The 21881-nt window shown below is 31.0% G+C and overlaps 1 protein-coding gene across 1 annotated transcript; it reads left to right on the top strand.

The window, feature by feature from the left end:
- The first annotated feature begins 17952 nt into the window (after nt 1-17952).
- LOC148180387 (uncharacterized) lies at nt 17953-19800 on the top strand. The gene is made up of 4 exons (XM_088044390.1): nt 17953-18716; nt 18768-19082; nt 19138-19282; nt 19672-19800. The coding sequence occupies exons 2-4, from the start codon at nt 18855-18857 to the stop codon at nt 19767-19769; spliced, it is 471 nt and encodes a 156-aa protein (XP_087900516.1). The 5' UTR covers nt 17953-18716; nt 18768-18854; the 3' UTR covers nt 19770-19800.
- The last annotated feature ends 2081 nt before the right edge of the window (nt 19801-21881 follow it).

Below are 21881 nucleotides of genomic sequence, written 5' to 3'. Positions count from 1 at the left end.
ATCATTTTTGAACTAAAATAGTCTTCGAATTTTTAAAATAAAGTCCGTTTTGCTACATTAGGTAAGAATTGAATTTTATAAATAAAATAATTCTAAAGGTTTCAGATGAATTCATTGAGAAAACACGAAATCCAAGGTAAAAATTTTTAAGTCCTGTTTTTGTTTTAAACCTTGAATATTATCAGTTTAAACATTAGTAATTTTGGAAATTAATTGTAAACAAAGTTGTCTAAAGTCACGAAAATTAAGGTTAATTTTTTATATTTGTTGGAAACACGACACAAATGTATTTTTAAATTTACTAATTTGGATATAAAGCTATAAGAAATGCGAAAAAGAAAAATAAAAATCCGAAAATTCTAGGTAACATAACGAACGCATTATAAGCAGTACAAAAAAGTAGTTTCAAAAAATAGAAGATGCTGAAGAATTTTGAACGATAATTTCTAAAAACTGCTAAGAGGGAGCTTAATAAAACTAAAAGTGTTTAAACTATCCGAATAATTTAAAGAATATAAAAACCAAAATTTAATTAAAAAAAACTGACCATGCTAAAGAACCTGAAACGCCGAGAATTAAGAAATAGATTGAAAGTTAGCTAAATCTTCAGCGTATCTTTAAGAATCGTAAATTATCTGAAATTTTAAAATTTTCCACGTCGTTAAGCTTGATGATACTTAGTAGGTCGTCCAGATTTTTTTGGAATGCTTTAGACTCTTCAAATTCAGTATGACTTTTCACGATTCTTAGCAAAAATCTCCAGAATTATTTAAGGTTTGGTTTGTTTCTTTAAGATTTTATACTTTTTGCAAAATCCTGTAATTTTCTTTAGACTTTTCTAAAAGATTCCATCTCTTGGATAGATGAAATTATGTATTACTAATGTGTTATAGATCAACATCTATCTATTTTTAGATTAAAAAACAGTAAGATTTTTTAGAATGCTTTTTAAGATCCATTAAGTTTCCTTAGAATTCCATGGAGTTTTCTAAATTATCAATCATTATTTTTTTATTTGCGAATTTCTTTATTTATTTAAAAGCACTACAGACCTTGAAGGCCTAGGGCGTATACAATTTATAATACATACATCTACACACTCGCATACAGAGTGTTCCAGAATTCATGACTCAGAGCAAGGAAAGGTGCCGACAGCAATACAAATGATAAATTTCAAATCAAAAATTGCTTAAGTTTAATAGTATTCGAGAAAGGATTAAAACTTAACAACCAATCCCAGAAGCTTATTCTAGAGATGGAGTAAAATATCCTAGGCAACGAGAGTGTGATGTTCATCTAACCAGTGAATGATAGTATGTGTCCATACTTACCGATTTTCAAATACTGTTTGAGATTGGCTACCGTTTTTTCGTCTTAACTCGATTACTTTTGTTTCGAAATTTTGGTTTAGAATTGTTGCCTCTATAGGCTTTTTTTTTGTGACACGAGTTCTTGGACAGCCTGTATACATAAATTCCACTTTTTGCATTCGTGCTCTCCAAAAACCTTAACTAATTTCTTCCCTCTACTCTTTGACTGGCACTCTCAAAATTTTCCTCCTTTTTTTCTGATCAACGTTGATCTCTCTTTCTTCTTATTACGTATCGGCCTCTGAGATTGCTTCGTGTCTTGGATCGCCATAATGTTAATTTTGTATCCCTGCCTCTGTAACTTATTTATTTTTTTCCGATGCAAAGGTTTCCCTAACATTCCACTTACTTCATTTTGTCTCTCTTTTTACTGTCTTTATTTTTTTTTGATAAAGCTTTTCTTCGTATTAATTTTTAAATATTTTTGGTGTATCTATTCATCTCTCAGATTCTTACATTTTGGTCTACATTCTAGGTCTAGACTGATTTACAATACCGCCAACGATCTGGAAGTTATTTATAACATTTCAATATTTTTTTAGGATTAAGTACCAATAAATTTTTTACGATTTTCCAAAATTTCTTGGAATGTTATAAAATGCTTTGAATTTGCGGTTTTCTCAGAAATTTAATAGACGTATGTGCTACATATACAGGGTGTTTTTGAAAAGCACTATCAAAAATTACAACTTTTTGTTCATTGATTTTACTTTTTGATTCTTTAGACATTTTTAAATATTTTTTCTTTAAACAAGTTGTTTTGACCCAGCTAAAAGTCTTAGCGTAATTATCTTCAAACCCCATTTCATCCTCAAAGTCATAATAACTGCAAAATTTTGAAATTATTGATTGGTTTTAAAATTTTCGAATTTGTGTTTTTATTCGACAATTTTGAATTTTGGCGCAGGCAAAAATAAAATAGTTTAGTATACATATTTCATGAGAAAAACAAAGTAATTTTCAAAATTTGGACTAACTAATACAAAATTTTGGAACTTTCTAAAACTTGAGTCCTTTTAGCAAATGAAAAGTATGTAGTCAACTTTCCAAATTTAATTTTTGTCACAACGAAATTGTAAATAGATGTCTTAAATAAACAATTTTGGAAATGCTTTCGTTTGTTTAAATAATTAAAATTTCTCAACTTTTTTATAATAGGTCTTTAGAAAACAATTTAAAAAAACTGAAAAAAGAATTTGAATTATACATACCTACAATCCACATGCTTAAAATTGCATGAATTGATACTTCAAAAAATAAATTAAACATAAACTGGGAATTAAACATTAAAAATGTTTAAAACAGTAATCATGTTTATCCTCTGATTGCTATTGCTGTGCAATATAATTAATACTATTACTGTTAATGAATGAAAATAGTAGAAGAAAATTAATTAAACGTGACTGCTCCAAACGAGATGTATTTTCAACTAAATTTACCTAATTCTTCCTTTTGTTTTTACATAGTTTCTCTAATTAAAAATAACTTTCGATGTTCTTTTTTGAAGAGCAAATTTCTTAATTTCCAGTTTATTGGCGCGAAAATCGCCAATTTGTGCGTCTGTAAAAAAAACTCTCTTTTTGCACAGTGCAATTCCGCACAAAACAACACGTCTCTAAGCTTCAAAATAATGATCTGCTTATTCTGAGGTTTAACCGTTCGATTGCACTGGCATAAAATGTCCATAAAATGGGTTTAATCGGTTTTCGCTGTTTACTATTTCAGTTTGGAAAACAATAAATAACATAAAATTGAGAAAAGCACCGATGCAGACTCTGAAAACAATAATACATAATTAACGACTTAGAAAAAGTTGCAATGAAACAACGAAAATTTCGCCACGTACTCCTTTCTCTTCTGAGCGTTGAATCAATAAGCTTTTATTTATTTACCAAATGACGTGATGTACTAAATTTAATTTGAGTGAATCAATTTGAAGTTGTTACCTCATCTGACACTAAATTTCCGCGGAAATTGGATTATTTTTCAGCGTTTCTTTCACGTCGTTGTATCAAAAATAGCGAGCAATCGAATACTTAATTGACAGCATCTTTGCAAGAAATTAAATTAAACTTACCTTGCAAGGTATCCTTCTAAAAGCCTCGCCAAGTTGCGTCTTTACTTAACAAACTTTCCAATCAGATAAAAATGTGAAATTGGTTTTAGTTTTCATATTAAAATTTAAATCGAGAACAGGCTCTTTTACCGCAGCCGAGAAAATAATTTATTTGTCAAGTTTAATTCGGCGACGCAGGGAACGCAGTTATTATTCAAATGACGATATAAGTACGCTTAATTGTGTGATGCCGCTTGCTCAAGTAGATATAATGTTACATTATTAAGGTTAGTAAATTTTCACGGGTCAACAGATGGTGTTATACTTAATTAAGATACCTATCTAATTAGCTCTCATTAGATGGCTCTAATGACCAATGAGCGTCGACAGACTGAGCTTGTTCTGCGTTTTATTGGCGGACGATTATGTTATTTACGTAACCTAGGGTGGCCTTCTTTATTAAAAGTCATAACTAACACTAATAAAAGCAAACGTTGTTAATAACCTTACGGCTGTGTTCTGTGGCGCGGGTTGGAGTTTGCGGCCGCCCTTAGTGTAATGTTTTGTTTATTATTTCTCACTCTAACTTGTTCTTTTTCCACGTTTCCGCTGTTTGTTGTGAGGTTTTTTATCACCGCCAACAAACCTGCAACTGCACCTAAATCGTTTAATAATGGTGCATATTAACACACGATTTCAAAAGTCATCAGTCACAATTCTGTTTGCTGGTTTGCTTGTTCGTTAATAGTACATTAAAAAACTAGATTTATAAAACTCGTATTAAAACACAGAATACAGGCGAATGCGGTATTTACTGGATTTAAAGTACCTCCTGCAGTGCAAGATTTGTATAAGGTTTTTTGGCTTATAAACCATCTAAAACTGAATAAAAGACCTGCCAAATTTGACCATTCTTTGATAGCGTCACTAACAATTTTCGAATCTTCTAATAGGCGACGCCACCAATAAAATTAATTCTCATTTAAATTTTAAGGAGAAAAAATTGTCTTAAATAATAAAACAATTTGTGAAAAAAATAATTGTTGCGCAAAAATTTGCTTTCCTTTTCAGTATTTAAAGAAAAAAATACATGAAATTGTTTAATAACAGTTCATATTAATAGACGATTTGATAAGTCACCAATCACCATTCTGTTTGCTAGTTCGGACGTTCAAATCTTCAAACATCATTAAATCTTGTTTGTTAATAATATACCTATTGAAACCTAGTTTTATTGAACTAGTATTAAAACACGAATTGCAGGCGAATGCAGCATTTACTGGAGAGACTTAAGTCTCTACAGTGAGAGATTTGTATAAAGGTTTTTGGAGGATAAACCATCAGAAACTGAATTAAAATTTTGCCACATCTGATAATGATTTGACAACGTCACTTGCAATTTTTGAATCTTCTAATATATGGCGCCACCAATAAAATTAATTTTTATTTCGATTTTAAGGTGGAAAAATTGTCTTAAATAATTGTAAATAATAATAGTTGTGGTATAGTTTGATTTCTTCTTAATTTTTTTAAAATGACATGAGATTGTTTAATAATGATGCATATTAATAAACGATTTTATGAGTCAATCAATCACAATTTAGGGTTTGTTCAGTGAGTGTTGAAATTTTCGGACTTTATTACCAAACTTGTTAGTTAAGAGTACATTAAAAATCGAGTCCAAAGCAATTGCTTGTAAGTTTTATAAAACAATTTTTATGTTATTTTTTATCAAAATTTTCCAACGCTGCTAGAATAACGAAGCTATTAACTCATCCAATGTGAAAACACTTTATTAACGCATCTAAAACAACGGAAATAGCTCTGTTACAACGAAAAGTTCAGTAATAAATATTAAATTTGAGACGGGTTAGGCGGCATTTGCTATGCTAGAGACACAAGATTTGTAAAAAGCTTTTTGGCAAATAAATCATTCAAAACGGAATTAAATTTTACTTGCTATTTTCCAATTTTTAATAGATAGCACTACCAAAAAAATTAATTTTTACATAGATTTTTAAGGTAGAAAAATCATCTAAAATAACAAAATAACTTGTGTAAATCATACTTTGGCACATGTATAGTCCTCTCATAGTGACAAAGTTTGCTTTCTTTATAAGTTTTTTAAAAAGCTATGAAATTTTTTAATAATGATTTCTTTTAACAAACGATTTTAATAGTCATGAACAATTAATCACAATTCAGTTGAGGCGTAGTAATCATAAAACTTCGTTACCAAATTTGTTCGTTAATTAGTATATTAAAAAACCAAGTTTAATAAAATTGGCATTTGCTGGAGAGACTTAAAGTCTGTACAGTGTCAAATTTGTCAAAAGTGTTTTGGCAGATAAATAATCTAAAACTGAATTAAAAATTTGACACATCTGACAATTTTTGACAACGTCACTTGCAATTTTTAAATCTTCTAATTGAAGGCGCCACCAATAAAATTAATTTTTATTTCGATTTCAAGGTGGAAAAATCGTCTTAAATAATTAGGTAAACAATTTGTATAAATAATAATTGTTATGGTAAAGTTTGGGGAGGGCTTTCCTTTAAACCATTATTAAAAGGTCACAACATTGTTTAGTAATAATGCCTATTAATAAACAATTTCATGAGTCATGAACAATCAATCACAACTTAGTGCTTTGTCGAGGGTTGAAATCTTTAGACTTTATTACCAAATTTATTTGTTAAATGTATATTAAAATTTGAATCCAGGATGATTGCTTGCAAGTCTTATAAAACAAGTTTTTATGCTATTTTTTAACAAAATTTTCGAACAGAATTATCCCTGTTACAACGAAAAATAAGGTAAAAGATATATAATTCAAGGCGGGACAGGCGGCATTTGCTGGAGAGACGTAAAGTTCTTACAGTCTGAAAATTGTAAAAAGCTTTTTGTTTGATAAACCATATAAAAATGAATTAAAAATGTTGGTTTGACACATTCGACGTCACCTGCAATTTTAGAATTTTCTATTAGATGGCGCCTCCAATAAAACTAATTTTTATTTTGATTTTTAATGTGGGAAAAATCAACTAAACGAAACAACTTGTGTAAATAATCCTTTTGACAAAGTTGGTTTTTCTTAAAAGGCGATAAAACCATTTAATCATGTTGTATAATTTACATTATTAATAACCGATTTTACGAGACATGAACAACCGAACACATTTTAGTTTGTCCGGGCGTTATAATCTAAAGACTTCATTACCAAACTTGTTCGTTAATGGCATACAAATTAACAAAACAGTATTATAATAAGTTTCTTAAAACATCTAAATAAACAATGCTTTAATGAGAATATTAAAGCACCGAAAGAAAGCAAAAATTGCCCTGCATCGTTTTCCCGAACTAAAATTGCTTATATTTTCTTACATCATGCATCTTCGAGACGACTTTTCTAGTTTTTCCTCCCAATTGAAACGTTCGACTATCATGAAGTGCAGTTCTCCGTCTGCAAGGATGTGCTGGCGACCGGTTACAACTCAAATTACCGACGAACAATCCTTTGAAACTAAAAACTAAAATAGACATGTTGGAAAAAGTCAGACATGTTTTTATATTCGGAGCTGGAGCGTTGTGTATTTAACATCATGTCGGGATTCTGCAATAACAAATATTTATTAACATGTCGTTGATTCAAGTTTTGTATTTGAATTAAATTTGTTAGTAAAAAAATATTAACTCGTTAATAATAAAATCGTAAAATAAATCTGACAATTAAATAATGTTTTACAAAAAATTATATTTGTCTAAATTGATTCCTAACAAATTAAATAACAATTCTGGGAGTCAAATATTTATTCAGCATGCTTGTTTTTATAAATCAGTGTAGTTTTAAACACAGACACGTGTCAACAAATTTATTTTGTTAAATTTTATTTAAAGCTAAAGTTATAAAAATATCGGGGGAAAATTATTGTTTATTTAATCAAAAGTTAGCTTTTGCAATATTTGTATTTTCCGATATTCACTGGTATTTGCAGTAGTTTGGTCGTTTTAGTTTACTCTCTGCCAAAGACTAACCTTAGGTCAAAACGTGTCTCAAGTTCTAAAGACGTTTTTAAGACTGCAACGGAGTTAGGTACTTGGAAGCGGAAATAAAATAAAAGAAATGTTGAAATAGATATTTATGAAACTAGAGGCAGAAGTGATTCATTTTTTTATTAAACGAGCTATTGCGTATTGAATCAAATACGTCGTGTAAAGCCACATGTCTTAAACAAGATTTTTTTCTAAGGCGATAATAATGATATATTAAAATAAAGATTTGATACAGAATTGTCTTTAACCAATTCATTTTTACCATTATGCATGTTGTTTTACAGTAAATCGTCTAGATATTTGAGACAAAAATTCAAGAGTTACATTTGTATCGTTCTATAGCGCCATTACGGGGTGCCGAAACGTCGCAAACCACCATGACCTTGAATTATGTATCGATAAAATAGAGAACAGAAAAAATGTTTAAAAAAAGATATGTTCTTTAATTTTCAACATATGATAGGTTTAAAAGTAAAAATATAATTTTATTTTTTTGTTTTTGGTTTTTTAGTGCAATAATTTTATATTCCAATGCATTTGAGTGTTGAATTTTGTAACCATTTTTTTCGGATTTTAGAGGAATTTTGTTAAATTTCACGCATATTCGCGCCAATTTCTCATATTCCAATCATTGAATCTTTGTAAAAACGGAAAAACAGTTCGGAAATTCTGTCAAGTAAATTGTTAATTTTCAAATAATTGTCAGAACTGTCACTTAAAGTATTTTGCATTTTTGCGATTGTGGACATAATCTTGTTTAAACTCGTGTGAAATGTTTGTTATACACACGACGCCGACGTATTGTCCAGACTCAGTCTGTGCGTAAAATATTACCATTTCGCAACTTGTTGCAAAAGTGGCTATTTTTTAATTTGGTGTTTTAAAAGTTACATTACAGCATTGTTTTTTAATTGTTTATATTGCTTTAAAAAACTTCTTAAAGCCCGTTTTTGGAGTTGGTATTTCCGTCACTTAGGAATTTTGAGACGCTAAATCGCATGTCTTATACAGGCTGTTTTTGAAATACACTACCAAACATAACACTGTAATTGACAAAAACAAGTAGAATTAATTGACAAAAAATGCTTTATGTACAAGTTTTTTCGTTTGCAAGATAAAATTAATCGAATATTTGGTCAAAATTCCAGTTCGCCACTGGATTAATGATTTTAATCTTAATTGCTTAGCAACAATCCAATATTTGTTGTTTTAGGTGGATATTTTCATCAGAGGTGTTTCAACTAAATAGTAAAAGGTGTTTTTTTTATCTTTAGAAGAAAATTAAAAATACTAGTAGTGTAACAAAGCCGGTTCTAGACCGGAAGTCGTAATCTCGAGCGCCCGTCCGGTGATGTATTGCTGGTCATCTACCAATCAGGCGCACAGATGGTGTCGGCGGCTCTTCCGGCGTATTGCTGGTCATCTGCCAATCAGGTGGCGGGTGATTTAAAAATTTGACAGATGGCGGTGGGAATTTGACAGCTGGTGGCGGGAAATTGAAATGTGTAGCCGGTTGGAGGCGCCGCGAGCCGATAAACAGTTCAATTTGCGCGTGCGCGGCTAAACGGCGGGAAATTTAAAAATTTGACAGATGGCGGTGGAAATTTGACAGCTGGCGGCGGGAAATTTGAATTGACAGATGGCTGTAAATTTGACATTTGATCGTTCAAGATGGCGTCTTTAATTGTGACAGCTGGTAGAGGATCAAGATGGCGGTGACGGTTTGGGTGACAATCATAGAGGGCGCTAGAGAGAGAGCAAAAAATTCAAAAAAATTTGAGTGCGGTTCTCGGAAAAAATTGCAATTTCTCGGAAAAAAATATTATAATTTCTCGGAAAAAACATGTAAAATAGTTCGTTATTTGGGTGTGGTCATTTGGTCTGATTTCCGCGTTTCTCGGAATAACCGCAAACATTGATAACAGACCAAACTAGATGTTTTCAAACAAGACAAAAATTTAAAATAGTTCGCAGGGTATAAACAAGGTGTTTGAGATTTTCAGTCGCTGCTTGTATTTTTTATGAGACTTTTGGTGGGTCGTATGTACGATTTTCTGTAGCGGGATATTTAAAAATGGTGGAGTGCACGCCATCTATCCATCGTGGTGTGGTAGAAATCTGTATTATCGATTAAAAAATTTTCTGGAAATATGTAAAAAGTGTATGGGCAATGACACTATTATAGCGATCGAGTACCTATACAGGGTCCGGCAACACTTGTGTCCACCCCCAAAATCGTCTTTAATTTTAAAGTTACAATTTTGAAAATTTGCATACGCTCATAGTTGACAAAGCTCTAGAAGCTGACGCAAAAATTTGTTTTTTATCATGATTTGGTTGGCGTCGCGACGCCCAAGAGATATAATTTTTAGCGATTTTTGAGTTTTTGCGGAAATATTCGCGAATTCAATTTTTTTTCAACATAACTGTGATACAAATATCTGAATTTTTATTTTAAATCAAATACAAATTGTGTTTAAAATTTGCGAAAAAAACGTTGTTTTATCAAGTTAGTTTTCAAAATTATGGCAGCGCATCGGCAAACTACGTTTACACCAAAATTTCACAAGTCACTTCATTCACTCTTATGAAGGTCAATTTTGATTAACTCGGGCATTTTGCACTTTATGGACACCAGAAATCGGTAATTAACATCGACAAAGCGACAATTTCACCAACTAAGACTTTTGTTACAATCTAAAGTGAGCCAAAAGATAGATGTCATTTGTGACACAAGATGCTGACAGATGGGTGTAAACGCAGTTCCCAACTTTGACGTAATGAAATTGGAAACTCACTTGATAAAACAGCATTTTTTTCTCAAATTTTGAAGACAATTTGCATTGAATCTAAAATAACAACTGAAATATTTTTAACACATTTATATTGAAAAAAAGTTGAATTAGGGATTGATATTACAAACCCTCACAATTAACTAAAAATTACATTTTTGAGGCGTCGCGACGCCAAAACTATCAGTGATAAAAAACAAATTTTTGCGTACGCTTCTAGAGTTTTGTCAACTATAAGCGTATGCAAATTTTCAAAATTTTCTCTTTAAAATTAAAGACGATTTTGGGGGTGGACACAAGTGTTGCCGGACCCTGTATAATAATAAATTAATGAAAAAAAAAAATTCTGCAGGTCGTCTAATGTATGCAGGAATCTGCAAATCGATCAACATTAGTAGATGTCATATTTTTAGCGCAAATTTTGAATTCGATAAGAGGTGTGTGAGTGGGTGGTGCGTGCAAATATAAATCCAATTGAACTTCCGTAATTTACAAGTATTCAAAATGAATACGCAAACAAGAGAAGAAGTCAAATCAATTATTAGAAACCGATGGCCCAATCGTAAATTTGTAAGTTTATGATCTTTATACATATAATATATTTATGTTTTATTTTAACCTATCTTTATCAGTTTGTCTTGGTGTCTCTTGAAAAACTCCCTGAAGATGCTGAAATTCTCAACATATCAGGGTGTGAACTAGGCAGTGTAGGTTGTATAAACAATACATGGGGCCTACATATTTACCATAAGGTGAGTTCCTTTTTTCATATGTTTTCAATTCAAGGAATTTATTTTTGAATATCTTCACAGTATCCTGAGACAATTCGAAGGCGTGGAAGACCACGGAAAAGGAAGCCTTCTTTTCAATTTATTGCTTTGTAAATATATTATATACAAATAAAATTAAATAAAAGTATAAAGTTTTATTTATTATTCAAAATAAAGGGCGTGCAATATAAGCAATAAAGAATTACTTAACTAATTACATATATGAAAAGCGTGTTTGGCGTTTTTAGGTAAGGAGTCGTCGTAAATAGCCTGTTCAGAATACGATTTTTCTACATTTCATAATTTGAATTTAAATTCGAATCTAACGAATAAATTGTGTTAAATCAATCTTTATGCGGTAAATGATGTTAATATAGATGTTAGTGTTAAAATCAAGACATTGATATTATTACCTCTATTTTTGTGCTTCAACTTCCTCGACTGTGGCATGTATGAATTTGATCCTGCTGATATTTTAACGAATTTGTCGATTGAGAGAGTTAGAAATAAAATTGAATCAAGTTGCCATCCACTTCCAGACGATTCAAAATTGCATGTCTGCGAATGAAAAAATCGGGTTCGAGAGACCTCAATTTACCCTCAGAAAGGTAAAAGATACTTCGGGAATGCTTTTCCAACAAAAATCTTCACAAAATCACAATGCCAGTTGGCTATAACAGATGTCAGATTAATTACGACGTAATTTAAAATTTGTTTAAGAAACAACAAAAAGGGGACCAGAGGGTTAAAGGAGCTCTATGATTTGAATTCCAAGGTACAGAGTAGTTGTAGTAATTTAAATATTATTTTTAAAGTGCAATCAACCAAGTTAGTGACTTTCGAATCGATTCTTAAGGTTGATATTGAAGCCGCAAGTGGTTTTCCTGCAGATACGAAAGCATATTGCATTCACCGCAAACGTTGATATTTCTAATTTTATCATTTTAATTATGAATTTGTATTAATTAAGCTTGTAGAAGGTGACAAAAGTGTTCGAAACACAAATTTTATTTCTTATAAATTTTATTATTACATATCCAATTATATAAATAATGTGCATTATTGGCGCTACAAATACATAGTTTTTTATTTCCTGAAGCATATTCATGATACATGCAGAACGGAATGGCCTTTGGAAATTTCTCGATGCATTGAATTGTGGTGTTGACGTCTTTTTCTATATTAATAATTTCAGGAGACCATGTAATGGTGTCGGTGTGATATTTGAAGTAGTCTTTTAAGAAAATTACATTCATTCTTCCTTTAACGTAGATCACATCGACCCGCTCACCATGTTCGGAATCGAAATGATATCCTAAAATGTTGTCGATTTCTTGGTATGGAATTATTCCTGAAGTGTATCGTATCATGTGATGCGATTTTTCTAAATAGTTGACTTGTCGACGCGATTCTGGATCAAGTGATTGGTACGGTGTTGGAGACTTGAAAAAGTAATGGCTGATCTGTTTTCCGTCGAACAGTGTAAGCTCTTTCGGAATAAATTCAGGAATACAAAATCCTTGGATGTCACACACGATAATCTTCATTATTAATTATTTCGTAGAGAGCTGAGGAAATCACCAACACATCAATATTATCAGCTAGCTAGCTAGCTAACAACTAACTTCTGTTTCTTCTAGATGACAAATAAAGTACCTATTGATAATGATTATGATTGGTCTAAATTTATTCCTACTACATACCTAATAAGATCTAATTTAATCACCATCATTCTTACGGGAGTCGTCGCAGTAAATTGATGGTCTTCTTTTTCTTTTTACATTTTTTGCATTTGGTTTTAAATCTCCATTTGATGGGGGGGATAATCACTTTTAGTTTATTATACAAAAGATGTATTTTTTTTATTTCACTCATTACACTATAAAATGAAATTTTTTTATCGATGTATCTGTTGCACGTAAGAATAAGATCGATATAAAATTTATAGATGACACTTTTCTCGATGTTGGTGTTGATGGTGATGTTGTTGTTGTTGTTGTTGTTGTTGATGATGATGATGTTATCATTATTTTTTTGAAGAAAATCGGAAAACGAACAATACGCATCATTCTCAATGTTACTTATTGAAATTTTGATTGCATCTTCACAACAAAATTGATCCATTTTCAGAAACACTCTTCGACACTTTATTCATTCTATACGTAGAAACACTGACTGATTTTTGTCTTAATATGATCTTTCATATAGTTTCCTCTTTCGACAATGCTCTATCTCTTTTTCGCATACGTAATGAGACTGATCCAAAATTTATGATGAAAAATAGTGTGACAGCTCATATATTTGAGAGTTGCAACCTTTGAAATAAGATCAAGATTTTTTTGTACCAAAATTTTTATTCAAATACATATTGTATAATATTTATTGTCATCAAAAATGGTAAAAATAATAATCTTTATATGAAAACTAATAGTAAAAAAGAGGGAGAAATGTTATATAAATGATCTTCCATAAATCAAATTAAATCAAATTATTTGTGTGTGTGTTGCTATGAACAATAACAGTAGTGATACTAGCAGTAGTAGCAATAACGGTAGCAGCAGCAGCAGCAGCAGCAGCAGCAGTAATCGTTGTAGTGAAGTGATTAGACAGAAAAAGTTATTACAAGAAATTTTGTATTTTGAAGAAACCAAAATTTATCTACTGGATAAAATTAAATTTCAATTGATTAATTTATCTTCGATTGATTTATTTCAAATTTACAACCAGTTACCAGCAATTTTTAAAGAAGATTCCAATATCAAAAATCATTTACCCTGTTTGGAACATTACTATTGTGACAACGACTACAACGAGAACGTCGATGTAATTGACGGACCACCACCCTCTTTAGAAAATTGCCCCAGGTGTATTGACATCAAACGAAACCATCATCATCATCATCATCATCATCATCATCAACAACAACATCATAAAACACAATAAGAAGATGATGAATATATATGTATTATTTGTTGTATTAATTAACAACATTCTACATGTACAACGTACTTCGGATATAATTGAATGTTATATCTCCATTAGTGATAATTTTAACGATACATGGCCTGATAATTGGATGATGATGAAAAATATGGGGCGAGATTTTCAACTTTCAATTTTTCAAGATGAAGAAAATAATTTCGATTACGATTCATCGATATCGGCAACCGAGACGACGACGACGATGCCACCAACAATAACGAGTATGATGACATCATCAAATCGAACAATATTTTATAAATTAAGATTTGTTTTTCAAAATCGATCTTATTTCGATTCTGATTGGATTAAATTATCAAATTCGTTATTTATTCCACCAACACAATTATCACAGTCAGCGGAAGTACCAATAACTACGTCTTCAATTTCAATAATAAAACCATCAGAACCGTCAATGAATTTTTCATCTGTATGGAATAATGTTGTAAATAATATTTTTAATGAATTTGATGAAAAAGTAAAATTAGCAAAATGCAAACATTACAATGATTTCTTGTTAGTTATATCGATTATTGAAATGTCTCTAATCGTACTACTTTCAGGCTTACTTACATTTACATACAATAAATTAAATAGAAATCAAATTGTACAATATGAATTGTAGTAATACATAGGTGCCTACAGCTTCTATTGTAATGATAAATATGTTTGTACTATGTAATTATAAATACATATGTATTTGATTTCAATATAGATATATAAAGACGTAACTACGATTTTTTTCTTAGTTAAACACTTCATCTTTACGAATAAATAATGATGAAAACGACTTTGTTATTAGTTTTGTGGTTATGTTTAAATCGCATGATAATTTATGGGAATTATCTCAACAGTAATAGTGAAGATGAAAAGAAAATTGTAGTTCATTATTTGTATAAATATGGGTATCTTTTCGGTGATAGTACTGACGAATCATCATCATCATTATCATCATCAGACTCCTTATCATTATTAGAAAATAATAACGAAAAAATAAGATCTGCTTTATTTGAATTTCAAGAATTCTACAGCTTAAATTCGACTGGAGAGATTGATAACGAAACATTAAAATTTATCGAACGTCCTCGTTGTGGTATACCGGATACCTTATCGGATTTTAATGTAAAGAAAGATAAAATATGGCATCACATGAACCTCACGTGGCGTGCATATATGAGAGATGAAAAAATTAAAAAAATTATTCGTGAAGCATTTCAAATTTGGGAGCAAAATACCAATTTTAAGTTTATCGAAGAGAATTTCAGCAGATTTCCAAATATTTTTATTACATTCGCCAACGGTGTGCATTCTTATTTCATACATCGAAGACCCTGCTCTAGTAAATTAGATGGAGAAGGAGGAGTTTTAGCACATGCTGATTATCCTAATCATTCAAATGTATCGGAAGTGCATATTGATTCAGCGGAAAGATGGAATTTTTACGATAACCCAAACGAAAATGATTTAGATTTTTTGTCTGTTATTCTTCACGAAATCGGACATACCTTAGGATTACAACATTCATATATAAATTCATCTATTATGTATGCTTATTATCAACATGGTAAAAAATCTTTAGATACTGATGATATACGAGCAATTGAAAATTTATATGGAACATATTTGCCTACTACCAAAAGCATTAACCAGAAGAATGAAAATACTTTTCCAACTACTGCTACAACAACAACCACAACTACTACTACTACAGCTACCACTAGTATCAGCTCATCTTCATCGAGTTCAGGACAAAATGAAACATATCCGGATTTGTGTAAATTAAATAAAAAAATCAGTACGTTTTTAATTGTAAAAAACCATTTTTATATTTTTTACAAAAAATGGGTATGGTTAATCGAAATTGGAAAAAATTCATATACGAAACCAATGTTAATTACTGATTGGTTGAAATTTCTTCCATTGGATTTTAAGGAAATTTCTGTAATATTTCAATTGCCTTCAAATAATGAAGAAAAAGTAATGATTATTGTAAAAAATCAAATTTATATCGTAAAATTACCTCAATTAACATTATCAAGTAAAAATAATAACCCGATAACTGTAGAAAAAATGTTTAACATTTCATCACCAATTCGTTCAGCATTAATGACTTATTCTGGTGATGTGATATTATTTCTCGATCATAATAAATTTGTAAACATTAATCCGTGTTCTAATAAAATAAATAGTGTCGGCTTGATATCGGAACGATTTCCAGGCGTTCCTGCACATAAATTATTAGGTGCAATACGATATGTTAACGGAAAAATGTACTTTTTTAATAAAATGAATTTCTTTGAGTTCGATGAATTTTTAAATGCGGTCACACGATCCGCTATCAAAGATTTGTCGATATTCGGAATAAATTGCCCCAATGAAAACATTTTGATTCAAATTAAGAATTTACTATCTCGGCTTGTAACATTCGAAAATAAAGAAGAAGAAGGAGAAGAAATAGAAGATGATAATGAGTAAATTAAAAATTTTAATTATACTTATATTATACTTATATTTTTTATAAGTTTTATAAATAAAATGCTAATAAAACTACCGTTTTTTAACAAATTAGTTTAAAGGATTTTGTAAAAATACGAAGTTGTGGTAAAAGTGGTTTCCGTGTTTTATAAAAAACATTCTGTTAGTGGTAATGCTTCCGTCTTATCTGTAGAAAATATTACATCACCAACTCGATCAGTGTTAACGGTTTTTAATAATATGAATTTAATTGTGTTCACCCGATCGAATATTAAAGATTTGTCGATATTCGAAATAAATTGTTCTAATGAAAAACAATTTGATTTAAATTATGCCAATTTGTCAGAATGATGAGTAAATCAGTTTTTAACTTTATTACTGATTAATGAAATATTAAGGAAAACTACAGCTTTTTATCAAATTAGTTCATTGGTTAGGTTTTCCGTTCAATTACGTAATTTATGGTAATCGTGGTTTCCCAGATTTATTAAAAAACGTTCCCTCAGTGGTAAAGTTCCGTGTTTTATATTCTTATATTTCCAGTCGAATCAATTGCAATAAGTCGTGCTGTCGTTTGCTAATCAATCAATCAATTACAGTAAAAATGAGTGGTTCAGCTCCAAAATCGTTGCAAAACTTAACGTTTATACAAATAATAAAATCTTTTCCATTTGGAAATAGCATTGTTAATTTATACAATATTTTACCGACAATTTTATGGTACGATTTTCTCAAATTTTATTGGACTGAAAGACTTGAGAATGATATTATAATCTCCGTTGAAAATGCTGAAAGTGGTACCGAATTTGCTAATTGTCAATGTGAAAATTGTCTTAATCAAAATTATACGTGGGGTGAAAGAGTGAAGTGTGAAAACTTTATGAAATTACTAATATACCAAAACCCTTATTATAATGAATACGGACTACATATTCGAAATATTCAAAGATACAAGTACATTTGCATAAATTTCGATTTTTATGATGTTACGTTTGGTGATGATGAATACCTCTGTATGTTTGGAGTATGTTTTAAATGTGTGGACCACATAATTTCATTAAACGTTACATCTTATTCAGATTTTAGTATTAAACTAAAAAAAGTTGTTTTACATTATGTCATAAAATCTACTAAATTGTACCAATACGTAGGTGATTCTGGGTCTTGGTGTGGATGGTGCATCAACAAACCATTATTTTCAATACAGTCATTTAAAAGGTGTTGTATTAAATTACATTCGAAAAAATATACATTAGCAAGTACTGTACATATTTCATCGTCTTCTTCCTCTTCTTCGGTGGTTTCTACCGATGATGAAATATTTTAATTTTAGAACCAATCAAATTTACGCTTTTGTTTATCATTTTTGTGTGACGTAATAAATTATTTCATACAAGGAGATCTATTATTTATTTCAGTTTCAGACACTTCATTCTAGTTTTACTGTCCGCGTGCATTACTTAAATCATTAAAATGAATTCCAATCATCATAATACTCTTCAGTCATTAAATGACACCGCTTCATGCACATTGCCCAATCGTGTTCGGGCAAATGAAGACTTAGTAGTTGATCATTCGTATAAAATTATTAATATAAAGTGTATTAAAACAAAATTTGGAAATTCGGTTGTTTGTTCTGTTGATGGAAAAGGTGATCTCTTTTTACCAAAACGTTTGGCGCAAAACTTTTTGGATAATTCCGAGCTTCGAAATTATTTGTTGAGCGGTAAAGGATCAAGTATCATCTTCAGAGGGCAGAAAGACGTTGGTAAGGCAGAAAAGGCCAACGTTTTTGAATTTGAGAAACATGAATAAATCAACGAAACTATCATCATCGTCGTCGTCATCGTCATCATCAGCATCTTCATCAACATCATCTACTAGCATGGATGAACAAATCAAGAACATAGAAACAAGTTGAACAATATTTCTTTGGATTCGAAAGAAAATGTGACCGAAATCAATGAAGAAATTGCAAAGTCAACAAAAGAATGTAAAAACCTATTGTTGAGTTCATCAAAATCTGTCTGGGAAAAACGCAAAAATCAAACAAAATTTATTCAACTTCAATGTTTAAAACATTTACTAGACGAAAAACTACAAGCATTTTCCCATCATCATCATCATCAACCTCAAGGAAGTGGACTGCAGCAGCACCAGCACCAGCAATCAACATCATCATTAACATCAGCTCCACTACGAAGGTTATCTCTAATCAAAGTAAGTAGTCTTTATTTTAACTAAATTTTGGTATTAATTTCTCCTTTACAGCCATTATTGGCGTTCAAATCGCGCGTTGAGACCTACATTCTCTACAACCATAACCATGTGGAACTTTTCGAGTTGTTGGTTGATTCGATGAATATGATTAAAGATTTGTTACATAAAAAAATTAAACAATTGGGTGCTCTCAAATTTAATTTGGAATTATGTAGCAAATATGTGTTAAGGCTGGCGGATGATGATGATAAAGTCAACGGAGAAAATAAATACTTTACTACTGAAAATAAAATATTTTTGAAAACAACAACGAATGAGAAACTACACGATATTTTGACGCTTTTATTTCGAAATCTCATTGCCCAAGTAAGTACTTACATGTCTTATTATTATTAGTATTAATTTAATTTTTCATTCGCAGACATGTAATTTTGAATCGTCTGGAAGTGGATGGCAACTTGATTCAATTTTATTTCTAACTCTCTCAATCGACAAATTCGTTAAAATATCAGCAGGATCAAATTCATACATGCCACAGTCGAGAAAGTTGAAGCACAAAAATAGAGGTAATAATATCAATGTCTTGATTTTAACACTAACATCTATATTAACATCACTTACCGCATAAAGATTGATTTAACACAATTTATTCGTTAGATTCGAATTTAAATTCAAGTTATGAAATGTAGGTATTGTGAAAAATCGTATTCTGAACAGGCTATTTATCGCTTTATCGTTTATTTCAGCTTTAAAAATGGGTACGACAGAATACATTTAATTCAAATACATCACTTTGCACATTTAAAATTAATAAAAGCTTTATCACCTTTTGACAATAAACGATTTATTAGTTTAAATAAAATTAATTCACTTTCGTGGGGATCATTATTCAATTTATTCTAATCATCACATTGATGATCATTCTTATGAAATATTGATAATATTTTTCTCACAGATCACTGCAACGATGAGGACGACGACGACGACGACTATAATAAGAAAAAATATAAGCTCCTTACCAAAAAACGCCAAACACGCTTTTCATATATGTAATTAGTTAAGTAATTCTTTATTGCTTATATTGCACGCCCTTTATTTTGAATAATAAATAAAACTTTATACTTTTATTTAATTTTATTTGTATATAATATATTTACAAAGCAATAAATTGAAAAGAAGGCTTCCTTTTCCGTGGTCTTCCACGCCTTCGAATTGTCTCAGGATACTGTGAAGATATTCAAAAATAAATTCCTTGAATTGAAAACATATGAAAAAAGGAACTCACCTTATGGTAAATATGTAGGCCCCATGTATTGTTTATACAACCTACACTGCCTAGTTCACACCCTGATATGTTGAGAATTTCAGCATCTTCAGGGAGTTTTTCAAGAGACACCAAGACTAACTGATAAAGATAGGTTAAAATAAAACATAAATATATTATATAAAGATCATAAACTTACAAATTTACGATTGGGCCATCGGTTTCTAATAATTGATTTGACTTCTTCTCTTGTTTGCGTATTCATTTTGAATACTTGTAAATTACGGAAGTTCAATTGGATTTATATTTGCACGCACCACCCACTCACACACCTCTTATCGAATTTAAAATTTGCGCTAAAAATATGACATCTACTAATGTTGATTCCTGATTCCAGATTCCTGCATACATTAGACGACCTGCAGAATTTTTTTTTTTCATTAATTTATTATTATATAGGTACTCGATCGCTATAATAGTGTCATTGCCCATACACTTTTTACATATTTCCAGAAAATTTTTTAATCGATAATACAGATTTCTACCACACCACGATGGATAGATGGCGTGCACTCCACCATTTTTAAATATCCCGCTACAGAAAATCGTACATACGACCCACCAAAAGTCTCATAAAAAATACAAGCAGCGACTGAAAATCTCAAACACCTTGTTTATACCCTGCAAACTATTTTAAATTTTTGTCTTGTTTGAAAACATCTAGTTTGGTCTGTTATCAATGTTTGCGGTTATTCCGAGAAACGCGGAAATCAGACCAAATGACCACACCCAAATAACGAACTATTTTACATGTTTTTTCCGAGAAATTATAATATTTTTTTCCGAGAAATTGCAATTTTTTCCGAGAACCGCACTCAAATTTTTTTGAATTTTTTGCTCTCTCTCTAGCGCCCTCTATGATTGTCACCCAAACCGTCACCGCCATCTTGATCCTCTACCAGCTGTCACAATTAAAGACGCCATCTTGAACGATCAAATGTCAAATTTACAGCCATCTGTCAATTCAAATTTCCCGCCGCCAGCTGTCAAATTTCCACCGCCATCTGTCAAATTTTTAAATTTCCCGTCGTTTAGCCGCGCACGCGCAAATTGAACTGTTTATCGGCTCGCGGCGCCTCCAACCGGCTACACATTTCAATTTCCCGCCACCAGCTGTCAAATTCCCACCGCCATCTGTCAAATTTTTAAATCACCCGCCACCTGATTGGCAGATGACCAGCAATACGCCGGAAGAGCCGCCGACACCATCTGTGCGCCTGATTGGTAGATGACCAGCAATACATCACCGGACGGGCGCTCGAGATTACGACTTCCGGTCTAGAACCGGCTTTGTTACACTACTAATACTCTATTTGGTTTCTTAATGCTGACAAACACCGTGTTAGATTTTTGGTAGCGTACTTCTAAAACACCCTGTACAACTTCTGTTTTAATATAATATCTATCTGCAATCAATAAGCGTAAAAGAGTAATTTTTGCCACGTGTATAAACGACCGTGCCTATTCATGCGTGTGAGAAATGCACATTCTATGTGAGTTGTACACTATGCTTTTTCAACTACTTCACACATTTATGTTTTCGTGTAATAAAACATTAAACGATGACAGATGTCAATTGCGTTTATATTTGTTATGTTTCTATAACGCGTTACTAGACAATTATTACATGACCAACTTTGATTTTTTTGGGCGCGTTAAGAAATACGCTTATTTCCCACTAGTTGCTACAGCAACGGCTGATAAATTAAGAAGCCGTGGATACAATTTACACTAGATTTCAATAAATTCGCGTGCATCCTTTTTTGTTAAATTGAGTTGGACAAAACCCGAAATTAATCAAAATGCCAAAAATAATAAGTGACAATATTTATCAGTTTGAC

Source organism: Gnatocerus cornutus, chromosome 1 (genome assembly GCF_029298725.1).
Source record: "Gnatocerus cornutus isolate USDA-ARS CGAHR chromosome 1, icGnaCorn1.1, whole genome shotgun sequence".
Lineage (NCBI taxonomy): Eukaryota > Metazoa > Arthropoda > Insecta > Coleoptera > Tenebrionidae > Gnatocerus > Gnatocerus cornutus.
This window is presented reverse-complemented; position numbering and strand designations above follow the sequence as displayed.

Coding starts and splice junctions, on each gene's coding strand:
- LOC148180387 (XM_088044390.1), top strand. CDS start 18,855: ATGAATATGATTAAAGATTTGTTACATAAAAAAATTAAACAATTGGGT. Junction 19,083..19,137: donor TTCGAAATCTCATTGCCCAA/GTAAGTACTTAC, acceptor TTTCATTCGCAG/ACATGTAATTTTGAATCGTC. Junction 19,283..19,671: donor GTTGAAGCACAAAAATAGAG/GTAATAATATCA, acceptor TTTTTCTCACAG/ATCACTGCAACGATGAGGAC.